Consider the following 19694-nt stretch of genomic DNA (forward strand, 5'->3'; position numbering starts at 1 on the left):
ACTAAGAGTAGAAATGGACACTAAAGGCTAATTCGGTGGCCTGAATTCTTCCAATTCTCTCAGCAGCTGCAATAATTTGACCTGTGAAGTACAAAGGTGAGAAACGATATCATCATTCAGCCCCAAGGATTTTGTGAACTCATTTGACTCTGAAAGAACCAAAGATATAAACATTTTCCAAACTCTGACCATACGATTGATCCTCATAATTCTGTCAGTGCAGAAGATTTGACAGACAGCAGTTTAGAGGTTGTAAAATCAATACACAGAAAGTCAGCTCACACAAAAGCCAACAGGAGAGTATATGTCCTTTGTTTCAAGGAATGTAAGATACACATCCCTGATGGTTTCTAGGTGGAAGTTTCTCTGCTGCATTGAAAGACCAGAGGGGGCATCTTTGTTTTTCTACACACAGTTTACTTTTGCAATCAGTCTGATCTGCAGACACCTAAACATGATCAGTTCTTAAATCCAGAGGTAAACACTATTTCTCCTGGATGATTTACAAGTAAGGAATAAGAGACATGCTATCTGATCCTTGAGCTTTCTGGATGGGCCATATGAAGGACTACTCTATGCAAACTACAAAAGGAGCAAAACTTGGGTGCCTATGGCTAAAAACAAGCTGTGCAGCATCAGCTAGCCAGGGCAAAACCACACAGGCTGCAAGCACAGCCCAAATAAGCCCTGTAGCACAGCAGAAGTCTGATTTTCATTCACTCCCACCCCACAGCTGTGGATGCTTTCAGGACTCTGCCCAAACCCTTCCAAGGAAAAAACACAGCTTCATAGCATTTCTCCAATTGACTATCTCTGTGTGGGAAATGCCAGTGGATGGAAGCCCATCCTCTAGCTTACAGGTAGGTGTTTTTCCAACTGGACCTGGACCGTTCTGTAAGGTGGCCAAAACTCCATGGGCAGGATATCACGACCCACTTGGGAGGGAGCGTGATGTTCATTATAAATTCTAGTCAAGCTGAACAAAGACACCAGTACATGTGTCAGGGAGTTCTTATCCTTTTATTATATAGTCCCCTTAATTCCAGCAACCAGCTCACTCTATTATCGTAGAAGTGTTGGCTAACAAGCTCTCAACTTTTTAGACACATTTTGACAAGCTCCCAATCCTTGCAACAAACTTCGGTATAGAGTACAAGGTAGAATATGATAGCCACACTTAGCCAAGACAAAGCAAGGGAGGGGACAAATAAAGATGGAAAAGAGAGACAGAGAAGTCTTTAGATTCTGCGTTGGTTCTGTCACTGTGGATGGTCCAGATCTCAGGGTCACAAAGAGAAAAAGAGAGTGAGACTGATCCACTTCCTTTCATAGTTTACCTGGTGCACGGCTCTTATGTTAAATAGATTTTTTGTGCCATTCGCGTTCCATTGTTCACGCACATCCAGACGGCCTTTTTGAGCCCTCCAAGACATGAGTTGGGGGAGGGGAGTTGAGGCAGGTGCACTGAGCATGAGCTCAGGGTGGAAAAAGAAATCGGCTCGGAACAGTGCTGCCCCACCTTTGTGGAACCTTCTCTTCCATTAAAAACTTTCCTGTCGCAATAGTCAGCATGTTTGAGAAAAAACATGCTTATGTATGTGCTTATGCCTGGTCCTCCACGTAGGATTACCCTGGAAATTATGTATTCTCTTCTCCTGCATGAGGTAGTAACCATAAGCATAGAAAAATGAACTGTCGCACTGCAGGTGAAGGGAAAAAAGTGAAAGATGGACAGAGAGAATAGAGAGAGAGAGAGATGATACACAACTTGCTATACTGTAAGAAATATCAGCAATTCAGTTTAGGTTACAAGCATATATAACCATGTGTGCGTAATGCAAGGGGCATTTGCTCCAGTGCTCTTTTCCCAGCAAAATTCCTGTCTCCAAGCCCCACAGTTGGAACAGTTCACTAAATACTAATAGCTACATTACCGAAGTAAAGGATAAAACTGTGTTTGTCTGAAATTTTTACTTTCTTTTGCCTTTGAACTTATCAACCACTAAATAATTTCTAAAAGGATGAAAGGGTTGCTTTAATTACATTAATATACAGATTTGATGTTATATATTAATATACAATTCCATTTTTGCAGAAGTTTTTATATAAACCATATTCTGAACTGTCGTTCTGCATTGAATAATGCATGGTAATATTTTAAACAAGTTTTAAGCAATTCATTTTTAATTCAGACTTGTATTCTCAAGTGATAAAGGTCAGAGCCTCCATTTAAAAACAACACTTGAACATATTTTTAAAAAGGTATTTTGAGATAGTTTCTGCACAATGTCTTCAGGAAGTGGAATATGGAGAACTGGTAGTGGTGGTTTTTTTCTTTTATGCTTGCAGTAGTAGCCTATGCTACATCTCAAAAAATACAGCATTATAGAACCCTACAGAAGGTAGCAGGGATCATTAGAGCATCTATCCTGATTCTCAGTTTAATTCAAATATCCCGATGTTACAGGCATGCACTCCTCCAAAAGCAAAATTATGGGGCACTCATGGAAAACAAGAGGGAGGTATGTATCATCTCCACCTGACAGCTCCCCAGTGTCAGATCCTGTTTGTCAGATGTTGCAGGTAACCCCAGCAGCCGAACCTCTCTGCCCATAAAAAGATGGAACACCAACACCCATCGGATACCGGCGGGAAATTCTTTTGCTGCCCTTAGCATTATTGATTACCATTGCACGAAGCATGGGAGCAGGGCATGGTCATCAGGCATCTCAGAGGATGCTCAGTGCCAGCGGCAAGCTGCTCCATTCAATTTTATACCTACAAGCACTGAAAAATGTCACATGTCTATCAGCAAGGTCAAAAAGCAGTGCTACTATGACCTTCCCTGCTGTGTTCAGGTGCCTGCATACACTAACGAAGTTGCCTCCCCGCCTCCAAACAGACCAGTGAAAGAAGCTGAAATCTTCACCCTCACCTCAAAACTGGCCCTTAACATAGGCAAAAAATAATTTGTTTAGGGCAACAGATTGTCAACCAGAGGAAAACACCTACAGCCTGGTTTCCTACTTTCCTTCTACTGGTCTCCTGGCAAACCAATCCAGCTGCTGTGGAGGTAGAGGACGAGGACAGGACCCTGACATAAGGGTTACTGCGCCAGCAATTATCTGCACTTCCCTTTGCTTCAGCTGTAGCATCCCAACACTCCAGCCCTGCTCCTTTTGTCCAACCACACTGTTAGCAGACACAGAACATCCCAGTTCTGGGAAGAAAGATAAACGAGCCCCCTTTGCATGGTGTGGCATGAGACTAATATAGAGGTGCCATCTCAGCAGCTACTTCCCCAGTAAAACTAGTGAATTTGGTCCTGCTGGGGCGCCATCACTCCACTATGCACCTCTGCAATGCAGCTTTGGGACTGGGTGTCTGCCTGTAGACTGCCTTTAGCAGGCCCATGCCAAATGGGATCTGCATTAATCTAACAGAACACAACTGTTTTGATTTCAACAAGGTCCCTTTCAATAAGTCCCAAGGGAATCTGGCCTTGGTTCAGGCTATGTTTTGCTTATTCTAGCTCTTCCTGGAGAAGGAACTCCTAACTAAGCCATTGTAGATTTGTTTTCTTGCCTAGGTACATTAGTACTTCAAACCCAGCTGAAGACAATAATAGTTAAAGTATGTAGATTTAACAGCTGAACTCCACCCAAGTGCTTTTATTTTACTGTGCTACTCAGACCTTATCTATTCCTTAGTCTCTGTGTAGACTTCTCTCATCAATATTTGAATACACACAGTAAAAAAAAAAAAAAAAAAAAAAAAAAAGAAAAAGCAAACAAAACAAATATAATTGGAGAAAGGAATCTCAGGGTGTAAGTAGAGGAAAATGCTTAATTTTAGATGAGTGCTTGGCTCAGTGTGTTAATCTGCTGTTCAGTAATACTTATTCATGCTGAGAGTATTTCACTCACCATTAGCCCTGGTGCTTCAAACCCCTCTCCTGACATGGTATCTCAGTCTGTGAGAACAGGGTGGCAGAATGGGACCTTCCACCTTCCTTGTAGAGCCGTCACAAAAAGCTGCACAAGTTGCATTGCTCCTCTTGTGTCTGCATGACTGGGACTGGTCAAAAGCGATGATACATTGGTGCAATTAAAGTGCCTGTCTGCAACTCTGACCAACTAATTAGGCTAGGGACACATCAATTAGGTTGTTGAGCTGAACAGCAGCTTGGGAGCTCCTTGTATGCCACAGACAATTGTCCTGGCTTTCTAACCATGGCAGAAATGGATGAAAACATTGGTTTGTTTACTTAGTTGTGTGTTTTGATTCCCCTGAATATGTCCTAAATTACAGCCCCTGCTTTTTTGATTGGGTTGTTTGGGTTGGGGATTTTTTTCTTTCTTCCCAAATACAAGCAGGATGGAGATCTGGGAGTCACCGAGTGAAGGAGACATCTCATTTGTTAAAGACTCAGGATTCTGGTTTGTCCTGGACACAGGAGACTTGAAGGAAACACTGTGTATTCCGATGTCTACGCAGCAAAAGCTGTATATAAAGCTGACGAAAGACTCAAATTAATTTGTATGAGTTAGGAGACTTGATATTTGGGTAAAAGATGGTGTCAGAGTGAAAACTACTGAATATTCATTGTCAGCCATGACACTGTATTTATTCTGCTAATACATTTTTCAGCTGTGTCAGAGAACACAACCAACGCCCTTCTACTCAGTAAGGTTTTCTGAAGGATTAATTTGACCCACTGCATTTTGCAGGTAGCCCCTGCCCTGGCAGCCTTCTGACTGTAGCTCCATAGCTCTCAGCCCATGGTAGGTGATAGAAGCGTGTAGAGAAAACAAATGCAAGTGATAGCCCCAGGTCATACTAGTGCTGACAATAATCTACATTGGCTAAGCCCAGCTCAGGGTATGTGCAAATCAGCTAGTCAGTGCTATGCCTTCTAGTTAGGATTTCACAATCTCATTTGCATCCACTCCTCCAACCTGTTTGCTTCATTCCCCTTCCCTAGTGCTGCCAAGAGCTCTATGCCACATCTTTGAACACAGACAGCTCCTAAAGTACTAACAAAACACTACTGCCTTTACTGCTCCTACCCCAAGGTCAACTTGCAAGCATGCCCATTGGAACTGGCAGAGGAAACTCACTCTAACGTAGCCACAAGGGAAATGAGTAATCAGCTCTTTGCTGGATACATTGTTGCGATATCATCATCAAGCCCAGCGAAAGAGGAAAGCAAGGCAACGAACATCAACGTTGGAAAGGCTGTATTCAGGCATTAAACACACAAAGCGACACACTCACCTGGGTGAAACTTAAAAATGCCACAGATAACAAACAGCAGGCAGCAAATCAGTCCTTCAGATAGCTGGAGAAAATTTTGAAAAGCACTCATTAATTTGGCTACTGTGATTAATTCCTCCATGGTGAAAGCAACAAACCACTTCACTGCTTCACAGATTCATTGCCTAGGAGGCCACGAAGAACATGGTGATAATTTAACTTGTCTTCCTGTGTAAGACCTCAGCTACCAGCAATCTTTTATAACGCCTTCAGCTGGTGGGAAAGGGGTGGTTTTGATGAAACAACATCTTTCATACCTTTGTGTGCAGCTGCTGCCTCACTCCATTTCTTGTGGGGAGCCTCCTCCCAACTTCCCACATTGGCAATGGAGAGAAAGCCTAGCAACAGAATTGCTACAAATGGCCCCATTTTGCTTTCCTTTCATAATCAGAGAAGTACAGATACATCCCACCAAAAGACATGTTCAGCACAGCAAACCTGCCTGTTGCACAAATAGCTGAGCAGGTTATGGCTGCCAGACTCTCATATGCATTGCATGCTGCCATGTGTGATACTCACACTGGAGATGCAGCCCTTGATTGCAGCAGTCAAGTCTAGGGCAGACACGAGTGCAGGGGTCAGGGGAGTCTGGATCTACTAATGGTCATTCGACACCCAGGTAAACCTAGTTCAGTCTTTCTCCCTTCTCATTCTACATCTGCTTGAGCCAGTAACTGACGCACAATTTCTGCTTCCCAGATGTGTTTTCACTGCTTAGCACTCTTTAAGCTATTCTAGTCAGCTTGCTAACATAAAAAAAGTCTTTTACTCACTGCAGCAAAGTCTTTGAACAAATCTTCCTCATATGAGATTTACACAACTGAAAATATCAAATTCCCTTTTATTGAGCTTTACTCAGAAGCCCTATTTGGTATTACTTAAAGATACTGGAAATGTCCATTATGCCTGACTGTTGATGGCACGGGGAAAGAAAAAAACATCTTTATTTGAAAATATTTCCATCTGGCTTGGGAATTAACAACTGCAGTAGATCCTGACATTTCTTCATCTGTTAGACTGGGTTCTACTGAATATCAGTATTTCATGCCAAATTATAAGTCTCCCTCAGGCCTTTTCTCCCTTAACCACTTTAATTTTTCACTGGTGAAATTGCCTCTTTCACTCTCTACCTGTTCTCTTTGGCTAAAAACATTCCTGGCTCTCAATAAAATTTCCCCTCTCCTTCATAGATTGTGTCCCCCTTACTCTCTCCAAGTAAGTGGTATAACTAAGGCAAATTCAGGACAATTGTCATCTGCCTTTATGTAGTTCTGATGTCAGCTACTCTTATTGTAGCCTTGAAGAAGAGGAGCTTGTGAGCACAAAAATTCACGTTTTTTCCTGTGTATTGCTTCAACTAATAAAACATGTTACCTCACTTAACAAATCTAATTTACACTCTTAGCTCATCCCAGCTAAATCAAACATATTTACTAAGCTATTGTAAATGACAGAGGACTGTATGGTTTTGCCTTGCTTTTGATAATAAAACCCAATCAGACACACCATTACCAGGCATTTCCCTTTGATGATGCACCTCTACAGTTCTGCCAGTTGGTATCTGTTCTCATCTCAGTGAAATTGCTTAGTTGTTTAAAGTCATTAAATGCAAAGTGATGTCATCAGAGTCGTGTTGTGGCTCTACTAATGAGGAGATTCAGCCTCTGGTGACTGCAAAACTCCACTTACCTTAGGCTGTATACTGGCAACCAGTGCCACCATAATTCATCACTGAAGAATGAAATATATGTATAAAATTCTGGAAGAGGCTGCATTTCAAAAGAAAAGGAATTACGTGAAAAGAAGCAAAAATAAAATCTAATTTCCTGTGCGTGCTATCTCACCGTTCACTGCAAGTTCCAAGTTTAGTTTTTCTTCTGCTTGACTCTTTTACTGGGGGGTATATCCCATGTGGCCTTTCTAATTTATTATAAGATTCAAATAAACATTGCAACTTTTTCCTATGTTCAGCACTGACAGGATCTATCTCTCTCTGTCTCACTCTTCCCTCTACTCTTCTACCTATACATCTTCAAAATAGAAGAATAATTCTCTTTTAGATGGCTATTGCTCTGTTAAATTTGGTTTGAAAGGTCAGTAGAAAGGGACACACTGATGCAGAGCCTGTGTGTGCACATCTCATTTCCATAGGAAATCAGGCTTAAAAAATGGAAGATTTATGCAGAAAATGAGCTGCACTTTTGCTCGGAATAATACACACATTTGAACATAAAAAATTATCTATACCTATTGATCTTCATTCTGGGTGTTGTAATTCCTTAGACATCCTCTGAAGTCACTGGATTTACATTTGTTAATACCAGTAGCCCATTAATTTCATATTTGTAAGGATGTATGTAAGTTAAGGAGGTAAGAGAGCATCTCTAGGCCTACAAACATGAGCATAGGTGTGAGTGTGCGTGAGCACATGTGCACTCAGGCATCACAGAGCATTCATAGGGAAATGTTACAACACGTACTGTTCCAAAGGACAGAGATTTGCACCCAAGTCAAGGCCAAAATTGTACCAAACTTATAAAGTTGGCCAGGGCAAGAAGGGGAGTGCGAACTATTCATTTTTCTTCCTCTCTTTCACAAGCTTGCAATAGCAGTTTTTTGATGGACCACTTGAATGTCACCTCCACCCATCTGAAACCTGGCTGAGGATCTCAGTCTTTCTTAATTACTGCACAACTCTATTAAAGCTCTCAGTGGAACCGATGAGTGAATGCCCCAGCCAATTTTACTTCTTGTATTTTAAAAAAAGCACATACTAGTCTATTCAAAACAATTTTTAAGAATTTTAATTATAGCAAATGTGTCTGAACTGTTCTCATTAAATCAGCACTATCCTCTATACAAAGGGCAAGACTATAGAAGTTGACCTAAAAATACCATTTATTAAAATGGTGGCAGGGAGAAGAGATCAGTTAAAAACTGAGCAATATTTGAGATGCCTTCTAGGACAGACATAGCAAGCAAAGAATGCTTCTCCAGACATTCAGATTTATCAACAGCACTCTGATTTCACATTTATAGAGTCAATATTTGGCAAGGTTTTGACCCGGCAACCCAGCAGGCTCTCCATCTGTAGAGGCTGGTTAGCCCTTCACAAGAAAAGAGGGGGGAAGTCATCTAAAACCAAGCTATATGTGTTCTTGCTTTTGAAACACATCAAGGACTTCAGTTCACAGCCACTGAATGCTGCCAGCCTGCTTATTTAGCTAAAATATAATTAATGAGGACCGAGGAGGGAGCCTAGGGAAGGCAAGGGACCATGTAAAACAGTGTAAAACAAGAAGCAGAGACAGTGATAGAGCTCTGGGAGAGCCATGTAATACCTGTGTGCCTGAGGCTAGACTCAACCTTCCAGCTTCTGCTGCAACTATTCTTAAAATAAGAGACAAGCCTTCATTCAGCTCTTGTTTTAATTAACACACTAAGTGCATGAATATGTACACACATCTTCAAAGCTGGCACTGAGACAGAGAACTAGCTCTCACTTCAAAGCTGCGCTGAGGACACTTCAGCTGACATAAAGATTGTTCAGTATTTTTCCTTTGCCTTTTTGTTTTAACACCTGTCAAAGTTTATTTGCCTTCACCAAAAAAAGAAAACAAACCCCAGCCATCCAACCATCCTCACTGCTTCCTATCTCCCTTAGTAATACAGAAACATTTGCTAATGTGGATAGTGCAAAGACAGGCCCTGTGGGATGGGCTTTTTAGGTCTGCTTTAGGCTACAGCTCACTTGCAATGCCTTTGGAGCAATCAAGGATACTGTAGCTGAAGTAATTTAAACGGATACCAACTGCAAGTAGCTCAAAATACACATTGGGAAGCTGACAAGCAGCACCCTGAGAGAATATCTGTGTGCGTGTGTGTGTGTGTGCGCGCGAACAGCCGGTCCTGCCTCTCCTGCTGCCCTGTGCTGCACAGGCCTGCTGGTCTCCAACCACGGGGACTGCAGCAGGGAGGATGCCTTGCTGCAAGGACTGTCACTGCTCCCTCTGCTCTTTCCAGCAACCACCAACCGCATCTGCTGACTCCCAGGACTTAAAAAAATTTTCCTTCTCAGAGGTCCACTGCTTAGCAAGGTTTAGTCTCCAAAACAGGAAGCCTATTGGGATTCATTTGGAGCACAGCTGAAATTCAGGGGCACCTCTGCTTTCTCCCAATAGAGTTTAAATAGATGCAGAACAGATGGTATAAACGTGGCCTGAATGAAGAATAGCTTTACTCTTCTTTTTGTTTTTCCTAGTGCCTGTTTTTGTTTTTTCCAAAACAGTTGTAAGCAAAATGAGGGTGGGGGAGGAGGGAGGAGGATGAGAAACACTTTTTAGAGGCTACCACAAAAGAGCATCTGAGCAGCACACTAACCCTCAGCACACCAGCAGATGCAGCATCAGACACAGTGCCCTGTCATGAGGCAGCCTACTTTGGGATTACCTTCCTCACCAGAAGCTGACTAGAAGGGCAGATCCTCCAGCTTGCAGCATACCAGGTGGCCAAGAGAGCTCTACATTTCTGACAACACAGAAAGCTGAAGGAATCTTACAGAAAGGGTCCCATGTTTCTTTTAAATCTTAAAAGTCACAAGTACAGCAGAGAAACCGTAAGACCCCGTGCTCTAACCGGAGATGTCATGTTGGACCATTCCAGCAAGGAGTGTATTTGTGGTAGGTTCTTATGGGGCCATTATTCCAACAGAGAATCACCTGGTTCAACACCCATCCCAGGACACCTCCTCCTTTTAGGCCACCAAGCAAAGGTGGACAGTACTGGGATGATTTAACCAAATTTCCATTTTCCTTTGGCAAAAACTGAGCCACTAACTAAATCAAGGATTTAACAATCTCTTAAGAAGATGGCTAATTTGCCCTCAAAACTCATAAATGTCTCCTTATCAAAGGCTGCTTGCCTCAGATCTATAAAATGAGGTCTGCCACTGCATATAGGACATATGACAGAGATCCTCAGAGTCCTAGTCTGCTAACAGCTTTAAATGAGGCATAAGACTCGAGTTTGATCTTGGAGAACTGACAGTCACAACTACTTCCACATATAGTGCTCTGTGTGCTTGACAGCCAGAAAGTCCAGGCTCTGCGCATTTCAGCAGGCATTTTAAACCTAATAGGCAGCGCATGATATTTCATTAAGATTTTGGTGCTATTGCAGTTTTCAGCTGTTAGGAGGTTCATGAGGTATTACAAAACAGAAGCACATACATACATTTTGAAACTCAGCAGATCTAATCCGAGCCATGAATATGGATCTTCTTCTTCCTTATGTCCCTCCCTCACCAAAGGAAGTAGAATCACAAAATTAATGTCACTGATACCCTGAACAAAAAAAAAAAAAAAAGCTGTTAATGAATGATTGTATCATAAGAATCATATTGTGCAAATAATTTCTAGTCTTTGAGTTGTTTTCTCTTGTTTTGCTACTGCTTTTTTCAAAAATATTTGTGTTATAGTAAAGAAAAAATAATCGAAAATACTGATTTAGAGAGAACCTATGATAATAACAGCAGATAAAGGTGTATTGCAAATAAGACTCTGGAGCTCTGGAAATATTCCTATTTCTGTGGAGACACTCTTATCATTTTCATCACTGAAAATGCAGTAGAAATTTGCCGTCACTTATACATAAAAAAGTAAGTTTCTCCTTGCAAATCTGCAGGGAAACAGGATGGCCAAACAAAGGGCTGAAGATGAAACAGGATATGGCACACTCCTAAGGAAGCAGAACAAAGTGCTTTTTAGGCTTGTTGTTATAATGGACAAAAGAAAGAAACCCAACCCAAGGATGTCAAGCATCTGCAATAACAAACACAGACAGTATCTAGGGTATTAAAAAAATATCCTCATTTATGCACTACTCCTGACATTTCTCTGGATCCCAGAGGTTTGCTGGAGTTGCTGCACGCTTGTTCCGCCTGGATGGCTGCCGAAAGACATTCAGTGTTGCAATTCTTTGTTTATCACAAAACCACACTCCTTGCTGGTAACATTTTACAACTCTTATCATGCTGTTCAATCCAGCTACAACTGTCCAAATCCTGTCTTCTCTAAACCGGGGAGGTCAGAAAGGAAAGAACACGCTATGTATCCATTGCAGTGAGCTGGTTTAGCAAATACAACCATTAAGGAGGGATTCAGTTTTATCAAACTCTAGGTTTAGCAAATCCCTCAGCATTTTAGCATAGCAGAAAAGAAGTGATTAGAATTCAATTTATTTTTCCTAAATTTTTTAAACCCTCATTGCTCTGGATTCCTAGGGTGGGTTTTAGTGTGGGTTTAAACTGCAAGGTTTTTTTCCCACCGTAAGTTAAGAATCCTCAGTTAAGTTGCAATAAGCAATTAAAAACAGGAGTTATAGAAAGTAACTCCTTGTAACAGGAGTTACAAGTTTCTAGACTCAAGTGCTTGAAAACAGCTGCCTTAGTGTAGAGCCTCTCCTAGTCAATATACTTTCAAATTTCAACATAAAGCCTTCCCCAAAGCAAAGCTTTTTATTTTGAATGTTCTGTAAGAATTGTGTAGACTAGCCAAGTATCAAGAAACAAACACCTACATGCGAAGTTCACCTCTGTTCAAGAAAGTATTTAATCATCTGTGACTGAAGTCCTTTGGCTTAGATTTAATACTTTAGTGCTTTCTCAGTTAGCATATTTTTCTGAATCATGTCTCAAGTATTTGAACACATTCCTTAAGCAAATCTTCAAGAAACATCTGCAACGATTATTCAAAAAAAATTAGGCAAGAAATTACTAATTTGCAATTCAATTTGGCAATTCAAATTGGCCATACTTGGGAGCTCAGCCCCCTTTTATGCTCATGGCCAGTCCCATGTGTCTTCCACATGACAAACTGCTTTGAAAGTCTTGTGAGATTCACCACCACTCTTAAATTCTTCAAAGTGAGATCTCACACTTTACAATGACAACCTGAATTCAAACTATCTTGCAGAATATCTTTTTTTTTTTCCACATCCTGAGTCAGATTCAGATTTCTCTCAAGCAGACACTAATCCCAGAGATTCAGACCTAGTCAGGGCATGCAGGCACTATAGGACAATGCTTCCCAAACTGAGCAGTGAGTGCAGTGACAACATACTCATCTTTTCATAATTCTCAAGATAGGAATGTAAATAACCTCCAGCCTGAAACCATTCAGGTTTCTCAGGTTTTTTTTTTCCACTCAATCTTGAAAACCAAGCCAGAAAGCTACAGCCCCCTAACCACCCATAACCTAATCCTATTAATTCTTTTAAGTTGAGTGTAGTAACTGTACCAAATAGCCACTTCTTTTGTTTTCAGCTTCTTCAGATCTAATGGTTTCACTAAGTCCTGTCTTTAGCTGTTTGGCATTACCAATTTGTCAACTTCATTATTTGTTCTGGGAGACAGCCACCTGCTTTTGTACATTCAATCAACAAACATTCAAATAAAACAAGTGTTTATTTTAACCAATGTGACACATCTGCACATACTAAGAATTCAAGACTTTGCCCTTTTACCCCATTTCTTCCTGCTGAATTCCAGTTCAGTTTTTGTCCAAGTCCTGAGCTTCAGTGATGATTCAGCACCCTAAAAAATTTCTGCACATCCATCAAGTGAGGCAGAAAACTGCACTTTTGAAATAGGCTGCTTCCCAGCTCAAAGGTGTTGAAAGAAAAGCAAGATCTGGAGTTTCAGTGCCATTCCTGAGATACAATTTGACAGACATGACATATGCAGGGCACTGCAAAACATGCCCAGTAGAAGTTTTTGCACATACAGATCTGAATTTCCAGGCTACTGTCTAATCTTTTGCTCATTTTCAGGTGTCCTTTCTTTCTCCACCCTTTTGTCACTCTTTCAAACTAGTTAGGCCAAGTTTGTATGTTGCCTTCAAGCTTTCAGGAGTGCTCTATGCAGCTGTGCTTCGAAAGACCTCCATCTGGACTTACAAACCCCTGATAAATTAAAAGCCTAGGTACCTGGCTCTTCCCTTTTGGGTGGATATCCCAGCCTGCAAGCAGAGAGGAATGTGTGGCTCCTCACCTGAAGAGATGTCAACTGTGGAGCAGTGAGTTCCATCCAACAGCAGTAGGAGTCAGTTTGCAGGAGACAGCTCAGAGGGGATGGCAACTCATCCCACATGAAATCCAGACAGCGGAACTGAGGCTTCATGGTTCCAAGCTATCTCAGCACCTCATCATCCCAGTACCTGAGATGGAAGAGCCTGAGGCTCTTTTACCAATCCTATTGATCTCTCTCGACGACATGTGAGCATGTGCTATGTGTATGGCCTCCCCGAGCATAGGAACACATCCCTGTGCTTATATGGAGATGCTCCATGCATGTCTCCTGAGTCCCCATTTCATCCCTGTGCTTAGGTGCTTCAGTGTGATATGGATGAGAATGAAAACAGACTTCTGTAGATCTGAAGAGGGACTGTGGGATGGAGAAGAAATGTTTTCTTCTGGCTGTTTTCTTCCCTTGAATCAGCTCTGATATTCAGGAACATCACTAGCACAAAAAATTATACGAATTATTTAGAACTACAATAAAAATGTATTTAAGCATAAGGAAATGCATTTTCTGAACATTTATTAAGCATTAAATTTCAGTGAACTCGGAAGGTTTTTTTTTTCATTAGAGATGCTCAGGGCAACTTAAGAAATGTCTTGAAAATTGTTCAACCTGAGGCTGAAGCAAGCAGCTTTGCTTGTTGACACGAGCATGCAAGAGGTAAAGTGACAAAGAGAAAGAATACAACAAGCCCAGCTGTCAGGCCTATGAACAGTGTACAGCACCAGAAAGGTCACTAACATACTCTAAATCCATTGCAGCATTTCCTGGTTATCTTGTTATACTGAAGCTCTTGCGCAAAAACCTTTGTCTTCAGGGCCAGCAGATCCTTCCTCCCAGATGCTGCTAGGATTCATTTGCTGCCACGTACCTTCTTCCCTCCCTTTCTCCCCCCCCCATCCATCCATAGAAAAAGTCTGGAAAAATCAAACGTCAAGCCACGCTTTCTGTGCAATTGGGACAATAGAGCATTTCAACCCCAACATTTACTAGAGAAGTGTTCACTTGACACTGAACACTCACACAAGTGTCTCATGACAGCAGGCCAAGTTCCATGTTTAGCTGAGGATAGTGGGTACAGCCTCAATCTGAGTGCAAGAAAGCATCATCCTCTGCTACCTGACATTGTTGTAAAAAGGTCAAGGGAACAGAGGCTTGGTTCAATTTACGCAATAGACGGTGCCTGGAGCTTTTGACACTGGGACATCTACAGAGGAGCTCAAGCCACACATGAATTGTTTGATTATGGTTTAGCCCTGTTGTGAATGTAGCAAAGCCAGTGCAACATCAGCCTTCTCTACTCCAGAAAATCATTTGCACTATTAAACAAATTTGGCTGCCCAGGGCTCCAGCAATAAAGTGACTGGGAAGGGGGTCTCCAGGGGAAGGGGAAACCAGCATACTAGTCTGTGCAATACATGCTTAAATCAAGGACAATAATCCCTCACTTCCATAAGCAAAATGTTTACTTAAAATTTTTAAGGAATTTGATTAAAATAGAAAAAGAAAAGTTGTGTGGCTCAGTAGTCATCAGCTATAATTCTGTATTCCACTGTAATTAAAACATGAATGGCCTTCTACAATTTACCACAACCCATACTTAATACTTTGCCTTAAAACGCTGACTATTGAATTTCAGCCACCCCCTCATAAAATATGGAGCAATTCTGCCAAATTCCCTTCCATGCTCTTCATTTGATGACAAAATAACAGAGGTACCATAATTCACTTGCTATCATTCTTTTCTTGCTAATGTTTTATTCAGACTGAGCTTCATTAATAAAGATGAAACTTTGAACTCATGACTGCTCCATGTTTACAAAACATACAGGCTCCTTTACATCTTGGTTAAGCATGAACAATCACTGAACACACAATTTCCTAAAAAAATCCTGCATACCAAAATTGCATATTTTGAATTTTTAAAATTCACTAAACAAAATTTCACTGAGTGAACCCTAAAGTCTGTTTGCCAGCAAAGCACAAGTCAACAATGGATATTGGGACCATCCAGGAAAAAAACTTAAGCTGGACCCCAACACACACATCCTTCCCATTAAACAAGCAAATAAATACACATTCATACAGAGTAATGTGCTCTAAAAATGCAGGTGCACATTTCAGAATAAGTTTTGGTTTCTCAAACAGTACTGTGTCACAGTAATTTTCCATCCTTCTTTTTGGTGGAACTGGGCAGTGATTTCTTACTGGACACCAGAGGACAAAAATTAACCCGGAACCTGATGATTTTGACACAAGTCCAAATACGTTTCTCCACAGAGGAAAAATTACAAAGACAAGGTTGTCTTTTAAAGATAATAATAATAATTAAAAAAAAAAAAATAGCAGTATCGCTTTTTAATGCCAGGTATTGAACCAAGGAATGGGACAAACTGCACTGCATTTTTAAAGTAGTATGACTATTGACATAGTTGAGAAACATTTTAATACTGTACATTAGAACAAACTATTTAGTTCACTCCTACACAAGTCAGCAAAAAAGCTAGGTGATCTAACATGTATGGCAGCTGAAAATTTAAAATGATAGTCACATTCTAAAGCCAGAACAAAACTTTTCCAGAACTCCTATTTATAAAAAGGAATGAACATACACACCATGCGCATACACGCAGGCAAAAATCTTGAGGTTTTACTTATTGCTCTTACACAAGGCTGAAAGCAGGCAAATGTCTGGATCAGAAATTAGGTCAAACATGCATTTCAGCAGGCACAAGTACAGGAAGTTCGTATTAACGAAACAATGCACTGTGTTACGTAGTACAGGATGGTATTCTGCTAATATAATACTTATGTCATTAATACCGGATAAACTCCAGGTCTGCCTGTTGTATAACATGTTATGCAGTGTGGTATTTTAACCTAATTTCTGATTTCTCTTTCATTCTGCACCTTCCACATAGGGATGAAGAGGGCAGTTTTCAAGACAGCCGTTCTTTGCAAACCTCGGCCTCAAGAGCTTCAGTCGGGCAGGTATGGCTGGAAGGAGGCAACGTTACCGCCACTGTATCGCCAGGACCTGCTCTTTGACTGCCTTGCATTTTTGTGCATTCACATACAACTCACATAACCAAACACAGAAGCTGGTGCAAAATGCATCAGCGCTGTTCTGGGAGCATCTTTCACCTATGCCATATGCTCCTGGTACACCCAGCAATTGCGACAGAGTAAGGCAGTAGAGGGTCGAGTCCTGTATCTGGTCACTTCCTCCAGAGTCTTACAAAAGGCAGGATTTCTTTGTGAACTAGCTTTCCTTTACACAATAAGCAGCGTAGCATGGATATCAGTAGAAATCTGGCTACCTACTGGCAACAAGAGACTTGCATGTTCACAAGACACATTTGGGAACATCTGCTGTTCCCTACTGCAACCAAATGAAACATGCTGCAGAGAGGTGTCCATGTAATTACAATGCTCACAAGCCAGGTTCAAGGCATACTGCAACTGGGCCTTGCACAAAAAAGGCATTGAATGTGTTATCTGAAGAATTTTTTTTTTTTTTTTGCTGTGCTATGCATACATATGACAGTAGATAAAAATCAGCACAATGGCTCCTCTTCATACATGACCAAACACACACCATAACAACTAAGCACCATATATTCTATTCATCAGTTAACAGGAATCAAGGAAGCAAATGGTGGTTTAGGAACAGAGAAGGAAAGAAATCCAGCATGTAGTTAGAGGTATGTTCCTGACAGAAGTCTTAGCTGAGAATGTTTATTGTGAACCAGCAACTAGATTTTGTGACATAACCAGAAACCCGAGGACGTCTATGGGGCAAACTTGGGCACTGCATAGTCAAAACTGTGTTATAATATGGCCTTGAGCAATCTCTAAATATTAGAAACAGCAGTAGGTAGATGACAAGAGGACACACTTCAAAGGTTATGCTTTGTACTTGCAAAAAGCAGCAGTGTAAATCAACAGATTTTTTTGTCTTCTTAAAGGTCTGTTATGTGCCCCTTGATCCAATCCCTAAACCTCACACAAATTTAAGCATTCAGACTTGCCAAATACCCAAATTCACACTGAGCTCTATTTTACTTATGAGCAGTACTACTAAAGCTATTGGGACTGCTTAAAGCAAGGCGCTACCGCAGTGAACATTCAGGAATTTGCATCTTCCCAAGAAGCGAACTGCAAATCACTGGGGTGTCATGACACTCATAGGGAGACACTTCCTGTAGCTTTTTTTTTTTTTTTTTTCAAATCTGTCCTTATGAACATCAACATTTATACGACTGAAATAGGGGAATAGGCTCCATTGTGCTCACCCAGACATTCTGACACCAGGACAGCCACAGTGGTTTAGGAGGGGTAGCGCACCCATACAAGGTTAGGTTGGTCTGGGTTCTCCTCCCAGATACCTCTTCATCACTGTCTCTTACCAGATGATTGCATCAGTTGGGATGGTGAAGCTTCCTTAGAGCAACTCCTCTGTCACACCATTCATAGGTGCACACTTGCAAAATAGGTCTAAATTCTCTATAAATATTTAAGAAAACCCAACCTCTACAAAAAGAAAATTAAGAACAATATGCTATCACATCCTTTCAGGAGTCCTAGGACTTCTCATGATCTATTTCTTCACTAATGGCTATGGAGGCCAGGTCATCAGGAAGTCTGCCAGACTGGAAGTAAAACAGCATGTCCAATGTTTATCATGCAAAGCCATCCTTCACAAGAATCCAGGTAGGCAGAACTGTTTTGGCTGCATTTTCAGGTATTCCTGCTAGCCCACTTTGCTTCCCTTCTTGGAAGCTCCTTCAAATAAAAGACACTGGAAGTGCCACTTCCCTGTAGTTGAAAAACAATAGGGAAAAACAGAGAGACAAAAAACCAGACACCAAGGAAGGAAATGATTGCTTGTAAAATGCTTCCTTTTAAAAACTATTTTACAACTCCCTAACTTGGTTTAATTAATGTGCAGTTTAAAACATATAAAATGCCTTACCAGCTAAACGATTTCTTGGTTTTACAAGTCTCCCTCCCCCCACTAAAAAATAACGCATGTGTGGACCGGTATTGAACACCTCGCACAGTTGCGCGCCAGTTCTCGTTCAATTCTACATGGAGCAGTTTTGATTTTAATCTACTGTGTTTAAAGACGAGCCCATACTGTATACTTCACAGTATAACCAGCTACACAGAGGTCTTTAATCTCATAACACAATAAAAAAGATCACTGTAAAGTTGCAGTCCCTTTGATAAATGATTATGGTGACGCATGCAGTCCTCCTCAGTGCCACTGCCGCCAGACACAGGACGTGATTTTCTCCATGGGCTGCCGAGAGGCCTGACACCACACTGCCAGGAGCCACAGCCGGGCCGGCACACCACTGCCCCGGTGCACAGTGTCCTGCAGTCACTGGAGAAAGCTGCAGTGAATTGTCTCGCTCCACATCACCACCACCACTGACCCAACCCAACCCAACCCCCGGGGGAGCACAGCCCCCTCCCCGCCTCAGCCGCAGGAGATCACTGTGAAGCGCTTGGAAATGCATGACATGTTGTGGAGGACGATGCCCAGGAGAAAGACCAGGACGCAGGCCACCAGGATCACAGTGCACACCCCAGACCAGGTGGAGCTTTTCACAGCACCTCTCCGGTCCGGCTCCTCCGCTCCCACCTCGGCGGAAAGGCCGCCCTGCAGCGGCTGCTGCTCTGTGGGGATCGTCACCACCGTCAGGGATTTCTGCTGGCTGCCAGGCAGGAGGCGGCAGCCAATGTCTCCTGGCAGGAGCGCCCTCTCCTTGGAGAGGGGCAAGGGCAGCATGTAGCATCCATTGCTGGGGAGTTTGATGAAGACAGGGGTGTGCTCCGAGGTGTGGGGGATCGCGATGACGGCGATCACCTCGGGGTCATCGGGCAGCTGTGACACAGAGTACCCCGGAGGCAGCTTGGTGATCCCACGGCACCACGGGCAGCGCAGGTCCTTCTGGCTGGTCCTCATTTGTTGCAGGCACACCGAGCAGCAGGTGTGCTTGCAGTCCAGCAGCTTGGGCCGCCGGCGGGGGCTGTAGTAGTTGAAGCAAATCTGGCACTCCAGCAGAGAGTCCTGGGACAGGGTCTCCATGGCAGCCAGCACAGGAAAGCCTCGTGATGAGCCTCACTCTGACACCCCGTAGGCAAGGGGTAGCAGCCTTCCCACCACTTCTCCTCAGGGCAGCACCCGCCTTCCTGACACTGCTTCTCCTCAGGACAGCACTGGGCAGCGGCTATGGGGAGCACAGGAAAACCTCTGGCCTGAACCTTTCAGTACCTGAGACAAACAGGAAAA

The 19694-nt window shown here is 42.3% G+C and overlaps 1 protein-coding gene across 14 annotated transcripts in view; it reads right to left on the reverse strand.

Annotated features, from left to right (window-relative positions):
• Positions 1 to 15117: 15117 nt before the first annotated feature.
• The window catches only part of RNF152 (ring finger protein 152), a 43729-nt gene continuing 39152 nt past the window's right edge, over positions 15118 to 19694 (reverse strand). For all 14 annotated transcript variants that reach the window (XM_032694717.1, XM_032694690.1, XM_032694762.1 and 11 more), the window contains one exon: positions 15118 to 19676. In XM_032694717.1, coding sequence (XP_032550608.1) covers positions 18879 to 19490 — 612 coding nt within the window. In that variant the 5' untranslated portion in view covers positions 19491 to 19676 and the 3' untranslated portion in view covers positions 15118 to 18878. The remainder of the gene's footprint in view (positions 19677 to 19694) is intronic.

Source organism: Chiroxiphia lanceolata, chromosome 1, assembly GCF_009829145.1.
Source record: "Chiroxiphia lanceolata isolate bChiLan1 chromosome 1, bChiLan1.pri, whole genome shotgun sequence".
NCBI classification, from domain to species: Eukaryota; Metazoa; Chordata; class Aves; order Passeriformes; family Pipridae; genus Chiroxiphia; species Chiroxiphia lanceolata.